The sequence below is a fragment of the Onychomys torridus genome, chromosome 23, assembly GCF_903995425.1.
Source record: "Onychomys torridus chromosome 23, mOncTor1.1, whole genome shotgun sequence".
In the NCBI taxonomy this organism is placed as follows: domain Eukaryota; kingdom Metazoa; phylum Chordata; class Mammalia; order Rodentia; family Cricetidae; genus Onychomys; species Onychomys torridus.
The window spans coordinates 49,289,006-49,307,122 of record NC_050465.1 but is presented as its reverse complement, the minus strand read 5'-3'; the positions used below and the strand labels follow the sequence as shown (position 1 = coordinate 49,307,122).

Below are 18,117 nucleotides of genomic sequence, written 5' to 3'. Positions count from 1 at the left end.
ATAAAGGTCACCAGGTGTCTCAGAAGGGCTCTCCGCTTTCTCAGAGCTAGATATAATTGACTAAGACTGTGACAGGATTATTTGAGGAACAAAGAGGCTGACCCACTGAAACATGGAATTACTCAAAGAGAATAAGCATTCCTGGAGCACCACCACAGTTACTGCATGCTGATGGGACTATAATCTTACCTGACCCGAGAACAGTGCTCTTGGTGCAAGGAGGGACCTTACTTTACTCAAGGGCAGAAACTCAACGCTGCGGTTTCAGAACCACAGCTGTAGAAGAGTGAAGTTAGGACTTGAAGTGAGATCTTCTTCTAAGTTCGGTTTGTTTCATTTACTTTATCAGAGTACACAGACAGACTCTTGGGGTAACTACAAGAATTTCACATACTTTCCATCTTTGTATACTCTTGATTTCACCCCACCCTCACCCACCTCACCTCATTATTTTCACTTTGTTGTTGTTGTTGTTGTTCGTGAAGGCCATCTTCCTTGATGTTACTCCCAGCTTTGTCTTTTTGTGACAGGGTTTGTTAAACACCAGAGCTTACAGAAACAGGCAGTTTAACTTAGCCAGCTTGCCCTAGGAACCCCATCTCTGCCATCCAACTGGAATCACAGGCCCCACACCAAGCATTCCCCATGGGTTCTGGGGGTCTGAACTCCAGTGCTCTTGCTAAGGTGGCAAGTACTTTAACAAATGAGCCACTTCCCCGGAGCATGTGTTTTGGTTTGTTTTTTCTTAACCACTTCCACATTAATAACTTCCTTTTGTTTTTAGATGGCAAAACCACTGAAAGCAAGGAAGTTCCTAAGAAAGCCTTATGTATGTTTTACAGATGCTTCTATCGACACTTTAATTCCTGACAACTAAAACTAACTGTACATTAAGGCTCTGTCAGGAATATATTTTAGAATTAATTTATTTTAAAAGATTGCTTGAATGGTAAATTATTATTGTGAGTAAATAAAATGAATGCTCCCTAAAGCCTGGCACAGTAGCACAGGTCTGTAAACCCAGCACTTAGCAGACTGAGGCAGGAGGATCAAGAGTTCCAGGCTACTCTAGCCCACAGAGCAACACTCTAATTCAAGAAAGAATACCAACCAAGGGGCTGGAGAGAGAGCTTAGCAGTTAAGAGGACCTGGGTTCACTCTAGTTCCAAGAGATCTTATGCCTTCTTTTGGCCTGTGTGGGCACCAAGTATTAATATGGTACTTCATACATACATATAGGCATTCACACATATGCATAAAATATACATAAATAAATCTTTTTTGTTGTTGTTTTTTTTTGTTTGTTTTGTTTTTTGAGCTGAGAGTGGAACCCAGGGCCTTCCGCTTGGTAGGCAAGTGCTCTACCACTGAGGTAAATCCCCAACCCACATAAATAAATCTTAAGTGAATAAAAAATGCAAAAGGAAGCATTCATTAAAAGAAAAACGGATACCATACATTTACTATAATGAAACTTAATGCAAATAAACTATGACACTTTGATGAATATTACTTATGAAACAAAGTTTAATTAACCTGCCCAGTTGGTTAGGATAAAGTACAAATTCATTAAAGCTATGTATTAAATCTCTTGTGGAAATACTATTAAAGAAAAAAACAACTTTATGACTGAAGTTTCATTAGCTACCTTATAAATGTAGTTTAATAAATATGGAAGCTTCAGCAAGATCCATTAGTTCTACCAGGAAAAAGAAAAAAATCAGTGTAGAGAACCTGCTGTCAGTAGATGTAAGGCACCCATGGAGGAACGTATAGACAACACTTGACTCACAGCAGCATGTAAGCATCTGGAATATTTATACCTGTTCTTCATTAGACGAACCTCTCTCTTCCGGGCTGCTTCTTCGGCAGGCTGTGTAGGAAGGGCTGGGGAGGACGCCATAACAACTCCAGGGGCAATAGTGCTCGTGGGGGCTGTGCGAATCTGGTATGTCTGTACATCACCAGAGGCAGCTGCAAGAAAGAACGAACAAGGTGTAAGATACCGAAACACTACAATTTAATTCAAGTGTGTGTCAATCAATCTAAACATACTTGGATTAGAAGGGAAACGGAACAGATGATTCTGGCTAAAAAGTAGATGCCGATTTACTGTCCTATTAGTACAGGTACAGGTAAGGATGTCTTAATGTCTCTGCTGGGTCTTACATTTATGTTTTATTGGAATGGAGATCTAGTCTGTGGTTAACATGCTTACCAACCTTAAGTCTAAAAGGAAAGTGAGGCCCAGCATAGATGATCTTCCTAGATATAGTCCTCAGTGTCTTCCTTTGATTTGGATAAATTCATATTAAAAAATTTCAAGCAGACTCTTGCCACGACATAAAAACGACCATGACTTTTCATAAATAGCAAAATGAAAGAGAAAATAAGCATATGGTCAACTATTATAAATTTCTAATTCAAATAAAACTCAAAGCATGAAAAAGTGGACTATTGGGTGCCAATCATGGTATATGTAAACATTATTTTAATGTAAGTGATAATAAATAAACTCATGGATTTTTTTTTCTTCTTCTTCTTCTTTTTGGTTTTCTGGGACAGGGTCGGTCTCACTATGTTGTCCTGGCACTCACTCTGTAGACCAAGCTGGTCGAGAACTAAAGAGATCCACCTGCCTTTGCCTCCCAAGGGCTGGGATTAAGGTGTCCACCACTTTGCCTGGCTTTGGGTTTTTCTAACCATACAATCTACCATATGTGAAAAGAAACATAATCACAGTTTGTCAATTATTTGCTTCTAAAAACAGCTTAATGACATACTGTCCTAATAAGTAACCTAACACTATGTGAGAGATTTTGAAGGTCTTGATAAAATCATCATATCAGTTAAAAATATCAATTGTATCGTTTGAGTGACAAAGATTTATATACTAAACATGTTACCATCTTCAAACTGACGTTGAGAATTCAAATTCACTGACATCCTGCTTTACAATTTTTTGAGTACCTGCATGTAAAGTGAAAAGGTGTTTTACTCCCATTAATAAGCAAAATATTCTTTCAAATATCATTGGTCTAATAACAGGATATATTGTATAAATATATTAGGGATTTCTACTTGGTGTTTTGCTACCATTCAAAAGTAATTATCCATGGTGAAAGGATGTAACTCTCATTAACACAGGCAACATTTATTATTACTAACAAAAATATTTTTAGAAGCAAATGTTATTACTTCTCAGCCTATATATCTTTAATCTGGTATAAACTATGAACTGTTCAAATAATTAATGGAGAATAGTTAACACTTGCCAGACTCCTGAAATGAAAGGAAAAATCCTCAAATTTTCTAGTCCACTGAGGACATAAGAACAATTTCCAAAGAGCAGATTTACATAATGATCTATATTCTTTGGAATGTTTTTATCTGAAATCCAAATTCACGACTTTAGGGGGAAAAAAACTAAGCTTCTTTTAAATAAAAGATAATAAGAGCAGCAGTCCACTAACTCTCGGCAGTGGCTTAGCACACATGAGGAGGAGGCCACAGCAGTTGGGTGTTACCAGAGTCATACAGCCTGGCTGGGACTGCCTCAGTTCTGTTCTCATTTACCCTATCTCCTAGCCCTTAATACTGAAGGAATTAAAGACAGGTATTTCCCCTCTAAAGCTCCAAGATAGTTGTTTTTATGCCATGACATTTTTGTCCAAGTGAAAAAATAGAAAATTTCACGAGAAATATTTTTGTATTAAATGCATATATAGCTAATCTTTAATATCTAAATCTATACTAAAGAAACTACTTTAATAGTGCTTTGCAGGATACTTACTTTTCGTGAGTGCACACATTAAGTTTTAAAAGAATGGCTCATACTGGGTACTCCATTACCTTGGACAACAACTTGGTTGCTGGGCACTAGGATCTGCTGTCCATCAGTGGTCTGTGCGTATTGTAGAATAGTGGTGCCCGGCTGAGTGGCAGCTGCATTGGTCATGGTTAAGGTCTGAAGGCCCTGTACCCCATCGGTACCATTGTTAGCCAGCTGGATTGCTCCTCCCTGGGTAATGGCAACTAAAACCCAATGAATTTGATCGTTACAAGTTTAATTAATATCACGTAAGACTTTTAAAACACACTAAACTCATGCAATTAGCAAAGCATAATGTAGGAGAAATTCTTACAGGCAGTAACATCACTAAGAAAGACTTGTTATATTCAAGTAAATGTGTACTCAGGAAAGTATATCCAGTTTTTATAAGAGAAATATACTCTATGAACTGTACTATAATAAATAATGTGTGATAATAATATAAAAATTAAGTGAAAAATTCAAATTCTTTTTTAATGTATTTAAACTCTCAAAGAAGTCTTCCTTCACAATGACACTTTACAGCACCGTTAATTGCCTCATCTATTTCTTAATATTTGTTGCCTTAGTCATAAATATATTTCTTGTAGGTAGGAAATTAATTAATTAATATAGGAGGCACCCACTAAATGCTCATTAAAATATAATTAATAGAGCCATCTACCAGTGAATTATATTTTCTAACTTTGAGAGCGATTTATAAAATCTGTCGGTACTGCACTTAAACAGCCATGTGAATGGCATGATACTCCTTAAGGGGCTAAGGCAGAGAATTCACTTGAGTTAGAAGTTTTGAGACCAGCCTGGGAAAAAATAGTAATATGTCATCTCAAATAAATAAACTAAATAAGTAATTTTTTAAAAAAAGAAAAAGAAGAATCCAGTAATACACTGCTTTTGCCATGAATGTTTAAGGTCTTGGGCTCAGTCTCTAGCACATGCTTCCAATCATCTCAATCTTTTTTTTTTTTTTCCAAGACAGGGTTTCTCTGTGTAGCTTTGGAGCCTGTCCTGGAACTCACTCTGTGGACCAGACTGGCCTCAAACTCACAGAGATCCACCTGGCTCCACCCCGCCAAGTGCTGGGATTAATGAAGTGCACCACTGGGTTGGGGATTTAGCTCAGTGGTAAAGCACTTGCCTAGCAAGTGCAAGGCCTTGGGTTTGATCCTCAGCTCAGAAAAAAAAAAGTGTGCCACCACAGCCCGGCTGCTACCAATCATCTTCAGCAAAACTTTTATCAACGAAAGAAATGAACTGGCCTGGACCTTCAGTCATTATGAGTGTCTTATAAAGTTTATGATCATCAAGATCACCACTTGGATAAATTATTGTTTGATGAATAAACACATTTGCCACAATCAAGTTTAAAAAAAAAAAAAGACTACCTGAACAACTTCATTGTGTATATGTGTGCACATGCAGGGAATCAAACCCAGGATCTCACACATGGCAGAAATGCACTCTATCAACTGAGTTATGTTGCCAGCTCTCCAAAAGCAAAGTTAAAAAAAAAATGTGGTATCAATGTATCTGACTTAAATATGTTCCCATTTATGAGAGGGGAGTTAATTTGGGGTCAGGAAGCTCTGGGAAACTATATCATCCTGAGCAATGTGCACATAGAAAACTCATAATTCACTTTGCAATCAAGAGATATAAGTTAAAGGTGATTATCTGGCTACTTTATCAAGATGAAAAACTCATGGAAATTAACACACCAGCATATACAATCCTTCTATGTTAGCTAATCCAAGGCTTTACTATCTTGGATGTGAAAAAGAAGTCTGAAGAATTATTCTACAACTAATTTTGTAAGATTCCTGACAGTGGCTGGAGAGATGGCCCAGCAGTTAAGAGTACTGGCTGCTCTTTCAGAGGACCTGGGTTCTATTCCCAGCACCCACGGGGAGGCTCTCGTCCATCTGCAAGCAGTGCTAAAGGGTTGAACACTCTCTTTTGGCCTCTGCAGGCACACACACATATAGTGCACAGGCAAAATATCCACACACATAAACTAAAATACATAAACAAGGTTCACTTGAGCCAGGCGGCGGTGGTGCATGCCTTTAATCCCAGCACTTAGGAAGAGAGGTAGGCGGATCTCTGTGAGGTCGAGGCCAGCCTGGGCTACAGAGTAAGTTCCAGGAAAAGGGGCAAAACTACACAGAGAAATCCTGTCTCAAAAAACCAGGGGGAAAAAAAGTTTACTTGAAAGAATCATAAAGTTAACAGAATCAAATCTTCATTTCTCATATAAAGTTAACTTGCAAATTCAAATGTATTTAACATTCCACTTTTTTCTTAGTTACAGAGCAATGAGCTCAAAGTGAAAGGAAGGAAGGAACATATGAAAAGGTATGGACTCTTGTCTGTAAGCAACAGTTTGATTGTTACTTTTCTTCGAAATCTAAAGCATCTGATCGTAGAGATGTGTAGTTGTTGTTAACATTAAAATACTTGATTATTTTAAGAGTAAGATAGTTTCAACAAAACCAAATTCATTCAAACAAGAATAGAAGACAATCATAACATATCTCTAGGTGTACTTTAATGACTACCAAGAAATACAAACTAAGGAAATAGTATAATTCAACTTAATCTAAATGCAATTAAGTTGTATTAGCTGAGATTCTGTATATGTATAGGGCAGCTTAAGTAAAAACTAGAATGAAAAAAAGGAAGGATATATACAATCCTTTCTATTGGGAAAGGATGAGAGAGGTTTACAGTTTATAGATATCATAAAGCTCTAAACCTTAGATATTGGTAACCATGTTGATTAGGTTAAAAATACAGGGTTGTAGAGAGGACTGAGAGGTTAAGAGCACTGACTATTCTTCCAAAAGACTCTTGTTCAAGCCAGCACCTACATGATGGCTAAACAACCATCTGTAACTACAGTTCCAGAGGATCCAACGCTCTCTTCTGGCCTCCATAGGCATTGCACACATGTGGTGTGGACATACATGTAGACAAACCACTCATACATATAAAATTAAAAATAAACAAGTTACAAAATATAGAGTTTGCTATATATGTGAGTATTCATTATGATGTTTCTTAGGGGAAAAACAGCAAGAACATAATGCTAAGTCAGTTTCATCAAAGGCACACACGTGTGTGCAAAGATGATAGTGGATAAAATGAATAAATCATAAGAAAAACTCAAAGTACTAGTACATGTAAATTATAAATATTCAGTTGTTGAAGGGGTTTGAAAACTGAAGTATCTAAGGGATGGCAGGTAATCCTATACTTTACTTCTTCCTGTCAGTTTCTGTATGGTTCTTCTGAAAATCATCCTTTCTAGCTCAAGTGAGAATCTGCAGTAGTGAATCTACTGCTGAAAGGAATGTGTTACGTCCTTCGGTATGTTCTTGCTGGGGAAGAATGAAGTCTTGTACAATGTCAGACAAGAACCATCTAGAATACTGAAAATTATCTGGATATGAAATGATCTTAAACTAAACACAGGGAAAGGGGTACCCTTTTACAGCTGCCAATAAAGAATTTAAGAAAAAAAAATTCATGTTATGCACATAAATTCATTCAGGCACACACACACATAAATAAAAATAATAAATCTTTTTTAAAAAGCCCTTCTTTCTGAATAACATCAAAAGTTTCAGTGTTGGAAAAGCTAAAGCTATTGCTGTAGGTATCTATTTTTAATATAGCAGGAATGCAAACTGCAGGCAGGCAACCCAACATTATGCTGAAATTGAAAAGCTAGTAGCTTGTGTGTGAAGCATTAGGAGATACACTGGAAGGCAGGGACAGAGTGGGGGAAAGAAAGTGACATTTACACAAATACCTTTATCAACTCAAAAGTACTTTCTAACGATTCAAATGAGAGGTAAGACAGAATGGAAACTAATGGTTGTCGAGTCTCTCCTTCCAGACCAGCAGAGCAGGGCTGGAGAGGCAGCTCAGCAGCTGGAGCACTTCTTGTCCTTTCAAAGAAGGGCCGACCAGTTCCCAGCACTGCATGGCGACTCACAACCACCTGTAACTCCGATTCCAGGGGCTCTGACTCATCTGACCTCAGCAGGCACCAGGCACAACCATGGTGCACAGACTTACACGCAGGCAAAACATTAATATACACGGTAACTTTTTCTTTTCTTTTCCAGACAGGGTCTCTCTATGCAGTCTTAGCTGTCCTGTGACTAACTATGTAGACCAGGCTGACCTTGAACTCACAGAGATCTACCTGCTCCTGCCTCCTGAGTGTTGGGATTAAAGTCGTACAACACAATGCCTGGCACACACAGGACTTTTTTAAACTAAAAAGGTGTCAGGATCTGTCAGTTTCAGCAGTTCTTATGTTCATAGTGTCATAATTCACTACACTGACCACAATGGCAGACCATCACCAAGTCATAGCTACCCGAAACACTAAACACAAAGATTTATAAATGCTATTTTTAGGAGGTAGGATTAAATAAAACGTTAAAATAATGGAACTACTTTCGGTCTTCATCACCGTGCTTTCCTTCTCTGAAGAAAACGTATCTTAACATTATGAGAACTAAATCTAGCTATTTGGTCCTTCAACAACTTTCAGACTGCGTCAGCCATCTGCACTCAACTGAAGAAAATGTACCTGGCTTACATACACACTGGCGTTCTCCTACCACTAGAAAGGAAAGCCTTTTCATTTCAGATCTCTGAGAACACGGCAAACAGCAATGGCAGCACAAGCCCTGGCATTTGCCATCTCTTTAGAGAATGTAACGTTTTCCTTCTCACTTTCCCTAACAGAGAAAGTCATTACTCACTGTACTGCCCACTGCTGGTCTGGTAAATCGGAGTCGGCACCGTTACAGTGGTGATGGCAGGGGCCGATGTCTCCTCTTCCGACTTTTCTTCTTCAATCCTTGGCACTCCTGGTGCATCAGAAGATAAGTCATTCAAAATTTTCCTAGAAAAATAAGGAGCTATTTTAATTAAGAAAAATTTTACTAAGTATAAATCATAAATATTAGAAAACTGCTAATGTATATGACAAAAGTTTAAAAAACATGAATTATATAGGTAAATTCCAAACCAAACAGGGATTTCAAATACAAGAAGTAGGTGTGTGTATGGGGAAGGGGAGGGCTAAAATAAATGAAACTACTCAGGTTTTTTGTTTGTTTCAAATGTTATGCTTTTGGGTGTTCTGTCTGCATATGCCTGGTGCCTACAGAGACCAGAAGACAGTACTGTGACCCTATGGCTAGAGTTAGACGGCGTGTGTTAGCTGTGTGGCTCTTTTGAAGAGGCCCTGCTACTAAACACTTAATGGAGTTTATGAGCAGCATGTGGCATGCTACTCGGTGGCAGTGTGGACCAAAATCCTTCTCAGAGCTGGAGCGGTAAATAAAAAAAAGTGCCTCTGCCATGAAATTAGTTTCTCAAGGAACCTTGGGGTGCAGCAAGCAACCAAAGCCACAGCTTTATTTCTAATCATGACTGCTTAGCAGTTTAAATGCTCATGTGGTCAGAAAAAGATAGAAATATCCAGTAAAGACAGATTCAAACAAACAAACAAACAAACAACTAAACAAACGAAAACCTCTAAGTGGGTTACAGTGTGTTTAAAAATATACATAGGCTTGGGAGAGTAAAGAGAAAGTATAGACAGTCATAAAAAAAGAAATATAGTTTTAAAATAATAAAGTTAAAGACCTTAAAAGGGAGTAAAGTAATATAAAAAAACCCCATGTAAAGATGGAAAATACACGGAAAGAATGGACATTGTATGTTATTGTGTTGTCTTTGAATTGTTTGACAGCTGAGGAAGGAGCAACAGCTGCTAAGAGACATTTGATTATAAATGCTGCTGGATTAATCCAACCTATGTATTTTGAAAATGTCTTGACCTCAAAATTTAAGCCAAAAGATATGTTACTTTGGAAAAGAGGTTCTGGTTTTATTTCCACAGGAAGTGAGAGGCTGTGGATTCATTCTGTGTTTAAAAAAAAAAAAGTCAGATTTGATTGAGGAAGACCCCCCTGAAAAATCTCTAACGTGAGGAGGTGGTCCAGATGATCCAATGTCTCAGAGCACCTCTGTTGCAGTTTCCTCTGAGTTCTGCATCCAGAAAGGCTTCAAGGCTGCTGGCTGAGATGATCCAGCCTCACAGACTACTCCAGTAAGGTTCTGACCATAATCCTAAATTTTCTCAGGGTCCCCATAAAATTAACAGCATCCCCAGTCAGCAGGAAGTAGTCTAGAAAATTATGCCCACATTCCTAAAAAATGGATAATGGATGTTTGTCTTTGTTTAGGGGATTTGGTTACAAATTGTTATTGGTCAGAGTCAATCTCTTTCTAAAAGAAGAAAGGAGGATATAATATAGAAATGATGAGAAAAAAGGATAGATTATTAAATCTACTTTAATCCAAAAAACAACTGTTAATCTTACATATTTTACATCAGTATGGATTTTAGTTTATTGATACAAATTTAAAGTTAAATTTGTTACACTCTATGTATATTTCAAACCCTTAAGAGTATTATGTTTATTCAGCTCATTTAAAAATGAAATATATAATTAGGACTAGTAGTCATCTATAATAGTAAACTTATAGTCATGTTAGTTATGTTTTCAAGGTCATACAGAGATATATTTCAGACAGACAGGCAATCTTCAAACACTTCAAAGACCAAAGACAGTGAGACACATCTGCTTCTGGCAGCACCAATTACTTCAAAGAAGATGGCGGGCATCGAAGAAACTCCATATGGAGTTTGTTTTCTTTATGGCAAAAGCTAGCCATGTTGGCAAATAAAGTGCCCTTGCCCCGACTGCTGACAGTATGCTGTACAAACTGGAAAAGCAGGACACAAAGAAAGCGAACGGACAACTAGATAATCTAGATATAAAGGCTACCTTTCAGGAACTCATAAACTTCATATAAATACTACCCCAGTGTGAAAGTCTTATTATAAGGCAAGGTAATAACCGTTACAATCCTGTCTTTACATGTTTTGTTTCTAGAGTTTTTGTTTAATTATTAAAAGCATAATTTATTTAAATAACACTGGCTAGGATTTTGGCCAGAAAAAAAATTAAGGCAAATTTTGTCTTCACTATAAAGCTGGTATCTTTGTGGGTTTTTGTTGTTGTTTGTTTGTTTGTTTTTTTGAGTGTGAATATGGTAGGAGGCATGTGTGCAGAGGCCACGGGACAACTCTGGACTTGGTTCTTTCCTTCCACCCTTACATGGATGGAACTCAAGTCACTAGGCTTGAGCAAGCATGTTTATCTGCTGGGGCCATCTGGCTGACTGGCAGCTATGATTTGCATAGGGGTCACAGAACTCATGTGACTTGTACCTTCCTTCCTTCCTTCCTTCCTTCCTTCCTTCCTTCCTTCCTTCCTTCCTTCCTTCCTTTCTCTCTCTCTCCCTCCCTCTCTCTCTCCCTCCCTCCCTCCTTCCTTCCTTCCTTCCTTGTCTTTTGAAAGAGATTTATTTATTTAGAAGAGGGCATCAGATCTCATTACAGATGGTTGTGAACCACCATGTGGTTGCTGGGAATTGAACTCAGGATCTCTGGAAGAGCAGCCAGTGTTCTTAACCTCTGAGCCATCTCTCCAGCCACTTGTTTCTCAATACTTTGTTGGATTTGCTTCAGGATCAATGATATTATATATTAACATGAGATATACTTCAATGTCTCAAAATCTAACACCTGCTATATTTTTTAAAAAAGGCTGAAGAAATGGCTCAGCAGTTACTAGTTTCAACTACTCCCAGCAGCAATGGCAGCTCACACTGTTTATAACTCCAGTCACAGAGCATCTGGCATCTTTTTTTAGTCCCTCCAGGTACTTCATGCCCATGGTGCACAGAAATACATTCAAACACTCATATAAACAAAATAAAAAAAATAGATTATACATATTGCCTATAATATATATCCCACAATATAAAATTTTTTAAGATCTCAAAATCAATTGACTAATAATATCGAGAAGTTATAATTTGTGAGAATAGAAAAAGGGTTAGTAGCAACTAGAAGTAAGTACATGAAGGAAAGTGAAGTATCAACTACGCTTAAAAAAAGGAGCAAGGCTAGAGAGAAAGCTCAGGGGTTAAGAGCACTGGCTGCTCTTCTATCGGACCGGGGCTTGATTCTTAACATCCACAGAGCAGCTCATAACCATGTCTAACTCCAGTTCTAGGGGATCCAATACCCTCTTCTGACCTCTGTCGGCACCATGCATACAACTGGTATATAGACATAGGCGGACAAAACATACACATAAAACAAAATAAATCTAAAATAAATAGCAAATAATAGGAGCTTCCATAAATAGGCATAATTTAAACTAACAGGGAAGGTAACTGTAAAGTTCTGAAATTTACTGAATTCTAAAGTAAGCTTAAGAGATTAGTAGCATGTTGTTTCTAGATATACTTAACACGGAGCCAACTGATATACATACTGTTTTTGACCTTCCTTCAAGGAGGCAAGGCATAGACAAGGTTGAACCCAAACTAGAGGATGTGAGCAAAGCACTACCCTGAAAACTATTAAATACAGGTGTTTGCTAAGTACCATGACATAAAAAATATCTGCAAATGTACAGCTACGTCGATCACTGGTGTATACCCAGCACAATGCTATAATTCACGTGTATCCCAAACTTTAAAGAAGAGCAGCAGCGAACACAGCTGAAAACAGAACGAGGGGAACTGTTCTCCCACAACTATCTAGGGCAGCTGTTCTCAGCCTTCCCGACTAAGGTGTGCCCCTAAACTGCGAGGACCACAACCACAACATCTGTTTCAGGGCTACTTCATCACTGTCATTTTGCGACTGTTACGAACTGTAATGTAAATATCTGCGTATTCCGATGGTCATTTGGGGGCTATGATCCCCAGGTTGAGAACCACTGGTTTAGCGTAAGAAGTAGTCTTATTTTGTGCAGTAAATGTCAACTTATATGAGAAGTAACTTGAGAGAAATAATCTACAAGGTACTTGCTCGAGCAGTTTTATTGGTGTTCTGACACCCAATATCTGCCAAGTGCTAAGCCTTTCTGCATGTCTCTGACTCTAACTATTAAATTACATACCTGTAGGAAGGCCTCCTCGAAAGAATTTCCCTTCGTTTTTGGGAATCGGTTACACTATCCACAGACTCCTGTGAATCTTCACTTTCTGCAATAGTTGAAATCTGAAAACAAAGAATAACTTTATCTTGATTATCAAATTTAGTTCCCATAAAATATTTAAGTCCAATACAAAGGATGTATCTATAACTTTTATATACACTTCAGTTTTTAATGGAGACAACTGTACCAGTAAAACTCATTTCCTACAGACTAAAATAACATGGAAACAAAAACATTTGTCCTGAAGATGACTTTGAATTTCTCCCAAGCAACCAATGAATTTATCACTAACAGCAATTATTTCTTGCAGTTGTTAGAACAGAACTGCCAACCAAAATAAGTTTTCTGACATGAGGAAAAGAACAAATAGTTAGCCCTAAGTCTCTAACAATATATTTTCCTATAATTGTTATGCAAACACATATTTACAGATGTACAATCAAGTCAGTGACTCTTTATCACACTGTGGATTGTTTGTCCTGGCTAGTTTTATATCAACTCGACACAAGCTAGAGTCATCAGAGAGGAAGGAGCCTCAACTGAGGAAATGCCTCCAAGACTGGGCTGTAGGCAAGCCTATGGGGCATTTTCTTAATGAATGGCTGATGTAGGAGGGCTCAGCCCACTGTGGGTGGGGCCACCCCTAGGCTAGTGGTCCTGGGTTCTGTAAGAAAGCAGGCTGAGCAAGCCACAGGGAACAAGTCAGTAAGCAGCACCTCTCCATGGCCTCCAGGTTCTTGCCCTGTTTGAGTTCCTGTCCTGACTTCCTTTGATGATGATCTGAGATATGAAAGTGTAAGCCAAATAAATCCTTTCCTCCCCAAGTTGCTTTGGTCATGGTTTTTATCACAGCAATAGCAATTCTAACAAAGACACTGTTTTCCTGCAAGTCAGTAAACATCCTCTGCTATACATAAACATGCTTCAAAGTTGGCATTCTACAATTATTTTTGAGTAAAACTTCAAGGTAATAAGCTATCCATTTCTGTTAAGGGCCTTAGACTAGAAAATAAGGATTAAAGACTATGTGGGGAAGCAGAAACTAGAATTTACTAATAACTTATTATGTGCCAGATATCGTGCTAAGACATCCATACAGTTCATTATTTCATACAGTAAACCAGGTACCAGATGAGTCCTGGTCTCATGCTCATAGAAGATAAAAGAACTGAGACACAAGCAGAGCAGGCAACTCACTGGGGCCACCAAGCTAAGGAGTGTGGCCCCTGCTCACAGTCAACACTTCCACTTTAGACTTTACCAGCATAAAATCCTGGTGGTCCCAGTGTCAGTGTTGTTAGAAGCAACAATATTGGAGCACTTTAGACCACTTTAGATTCAAAGTCCACTCATCTGTGGATGCTTGTTTGTAAAATTTATATTATCAAGTGTTTCTAGCCTAACCATAAGGGCCTCATGTGCTTACTTCCATGAGTTATACATGATTCTGTCACTCTGAGAAGCAGACTTGAACAAGACAAGAGGGCCTGTATGGGATAGTACCACCTCAAAATAGTCAGCAGCAATAAGGAAAACTATATGCAGACAAAAGAGAAATTCCAAAGAACTCCACATGCAGTCCAGGCTCAAGGACTCTAGGGTAGATGCTCACTCCTTTTGACCATGCTACCTGTGTATGCTCACTTCAGAGGGAAATAAGGAACGAGTTAGCTGCTATACCTAGCCCACTCACTGTCTCCACACAAATGTTCTCAAAGATCAGAAACTGGGGGAAAAACCTTAAAAGAACCTGAGAAATCATGAGCAATAAATTCAATGTGGGCAGTACTATGGCAAGTGTACTTATTTTTGCTAATTTTAGTTCCCCTTTGGCTTTCTTTCTACCTCTGACTCTTATAGATGATGGACCCTATCCTTACAACTATTTTTCCCTGGGGGAAAGGGGAGGCAGATGAGTCTTTCATGGTCACCCAGGCTGGCCCCAAATAGACAATTCTCCCAGCCCTGCTTCTACGTGCTGGGGTTATAGGTACCACCACCATGCCTTGCTCTTAACAGCTATCAAGATCTTAAGGACACACACTGAAACAGAAGACCTCATTCACGTTGAAACTCACTAAAACAAGCTCGATGAGCTAGTTACTTACATACTGGGATTGGGGATGTAGCTCAGTTGGTAGTGTTTGCTTAGTATGAACAAAAATCTTGGATTTGATCCCCAGCACCATATGATAGTAGGTACGGTGGCTTATGACTGTAAACCTAGCACTGGGGAGGTGGAGACAGGAGGATCAGTAGGTAGTTCAAGGTTATCCATGCCACATAGTAGGTACAAAGCCAACCTAGGATGTATGATTCAATAACAAAGTCAAAATATATAAATAAGTAACCTAACCACACATGGTTTTGAAGTGAAATACTGCCTTTTCAGTTGTAGCTTTGTCCCTTACACCAGCTCAGTGGATTTGGTTGCCCTTCTCTAATCTAGAAGATTTTGCCAATTTTGACAGAAAAGAATGAACTCAAATGAGAAAACCCAACCACAACCACATGGCTATAAAATGTACCAACACTGAGAGAAGCCTATGTACCATCTTTACACTTGGGAGTTAGATGAGGATGATGCAGCTGGAACACATGGAGCAATCTGGTGTGTGGGGTGTTAGCATGGGGGCCAGGACTACATGGGAAAACTCTAACTCTCAAATTTACTAGGAAACAAGCTGCTCTTGAAAAATAAAATCATAAAAAAAAACACAGGATCCATGATTTTCACACTAATAAAAATATAAAAATCCAATTTAATAAGTATTCATAAACATATAAAAATTAAAATCTGTTGGGTAGTAGTGGCACACGCCTGTAATCCCAGCACTCAGGAGGCAGAGCAGGTGGAGCTCTGTGAGTTCGAGGCCAGCCTGGGCTACAAAGCGAGTTCCAGGACAGGCTCTAAAACTACAGAGAAACCCTGTCTCAGAAAAAATTAAAATTAAAATTAAACCCACATAGACTCCATGATTGTCACACTCCAGGGCAGAACTCCTCCTGCCTGCCCTCACCTCCTGACGTGACCGTTGATGTCTGTCTCCCCAAGTTCCTTCTTTAGCTTTGGCCGTCTAGACATTTTAAAAACCCACACTATTATTTATTTTTATAACTTGACATTTCAAAACAACTACGTAGTGGTTACAGAAATAAAGAAATATTAAAACTATACAATCCTTTTGCAAACTTAAGTGTTTTAATTGGTCACAGTTAAGACTCCTGGTTTAGATCATTTTTCACTCAAAAAAGCTTAGTAAAGCCTACAATGCTGATCTTAAAACTTGCTCTGCTTATCTCCCTTATCAACAAAGAAACTGGTATTTGGAGAATTGGCTCAGGTAAGAGCACCAGCTGCTCTTAAAGGATCTGGTTCAAATCTCTGCACCCACATGGCAACTCACAACCACCTGCAACTCCAGTCCCAAGGACACCCCCTTATGGCATCCACAGGTATCAGGCATGCACATCTTGTACAGGCCTACATGCAGGCAAATAAGAAAATCTCACATAAGGATATATATTTATTTGTAAACTTTAAATGTTATTTATAAAAAAGCTCTTAGGATAGGCATAAATACTAAATAATTTAATTTATTCACTAAAAGAACAATGTCCTTAAATGTGCTTCATTAAAAGATCATTTAACAAGAAAAAAATTAAAACAAAAAAGATCATTAACATCTTTCAAAGTGATTCTGGTCAGGTATGGATGTGCATGCCTTTAATTTCCAGTGTTGAGGCAGAGCCTGGGAGAACTGCCTATACAGCAGTACTTACTTATTTCCTGCCCACCCAGGCTTAAATTTTTGGAAATGTGACTGGATATCTACTAGTTTAAAAGAGAATTCTAAATGGAGGGATTAAGAAAACTAAGTGCCTTTTAGCTGCGCTTAAATTTTTTTTTTTTTATTTCTATCAATGAGATAAGCTGTCGAGATTTATCCAGTGTATTTGATCTCTGGATCTAAACTGGTTATTTTGCTCTGGCAAAAAGGTATGGCTTTTTTCTTTTTTGTAACAGGATAACATTATATACAGCTCTGGCTGGCCTGGACCTTGCCTTGTAGACCAGGCCTGCCTTCAACTCACAGACACCCATCCCCCTTTCTGCCCCCTCCTCCCCAGCCAGGGTTAAAGGTGTGGTCTCCATGCCCAGCTAGTTTCATATTTAACAGGGAAGTTCAGCAGCTACTGGAATTGAGACTTCTGAAAAATCTGAGAAATGTCTAAGGTTTTAAAGTGTATAGAGTTTTGAATTGTTAACCATGAAAAAAGTTAAGAAAGCATCTTCAAATTTCTCTCCACAGCTTAAACTTCTTCTAAAAAGTAATTATTCTTTCATTTGTAGCTAACCCTCCCCTGACCTCCAGGAAATGATAGTACAAATGGATGTCTTTTTCAAAAAAAAAAAAAAAAAAAAATCTACCAGGTAAAATATCCCTTCAAAGACCTGGCCTGCCACCACCAAGATCAGAAACTTTGGAACACTTGTGTTGGGTTAACAAAACAAAAGCCCCCCATACCCCATTCTTCACTTAGATGACAGCGATGCTGTATCCTGAACACAGAACCACTATGTTGTATAAGGTGTTTACTGCTGTCCCTATCAGATCACAAAGCATTAAAGAAGAGTCTATCAACATTGAGTCTCCAGCCGTTTTCTTCCTCCTTACTCTACTTAGGGAACCAGCAGTTCTAATCATGCTATTTTTTCAAATTCCAAACACACCCATTTCCGCATCTTTGGACTGTTTTTATCAATGGCTTGGCTCAGCTGCCTTTACTGCCTTCTGGCGTCTACTCACTGTGTTCCCCAGCCACCTTAAATGAGTTACAACACCTTCCCCTGGCATCTTTCCCTACCCTTTCCCCTGTTTTATTGACCTCTGAGCACTGATCCTCACCTGACATACTTTATTTTTTCATAGTATGTCTCTCTTCACTCAAATGTGATCTTCATGAGAACAGAGATGTATTGTTTGTTCACTGCTGTCTTTGATAGCACCTAGAACAATGACTGGCACATAGTATGTCATCAATAAACATTTGTTGAAGAAATGGATGTAATAATTTAAAGTAATAAAATACATAAATCCTTTCTGGTACATTTAGACAGCACTATACTGAAATGGGGCCCAAACTGGTAACCCTGTACACACTGTG

The 18,117-nt window shown here is 38.4% G+C and overlaps 1 protein-coding gene across 6 annotated transcripts in view; it reads right to left on the bottom strand.

Annotated features, from left to right (window-relative positions):
- The window catches only part of Creb1 (cAMP responsive element binding protein 1), a 61,556-nt gene that overhangs the window by 16,452 nt on the left and 26,987 nt on the right, over nucleotides 1-18,117 (bottom strand). For all 6 annotated transcript variants that reach the window (XM_036173125.1, XM_036173124.1, XM_036173128.1 and 3 more), the window contains 4 exons: nucleotides 12,910-13,010; nucleotides 8,617-8,759; nucleotides 3,853-4,035; nucleotides 1,824-1,974 (listed from right to left, as the gene is read on the bottom strand). In XM_036173125.1, the coding sequence (XP_036029018.1) occupies nucleotides 1,824-1,974; nucleotides 3,853-4,035; nucleotides 8,617-8,759; nucleotides 12,910-13,010 (578 nt within the window). The remainder of the gene's footprint in view (nucleotides 1-1,823; nucleotides 1,975-3,852; nucleotides 4,036-8,616; nucleotides 8,760-12,909; nucleotides 13,011-18,117) is intronic.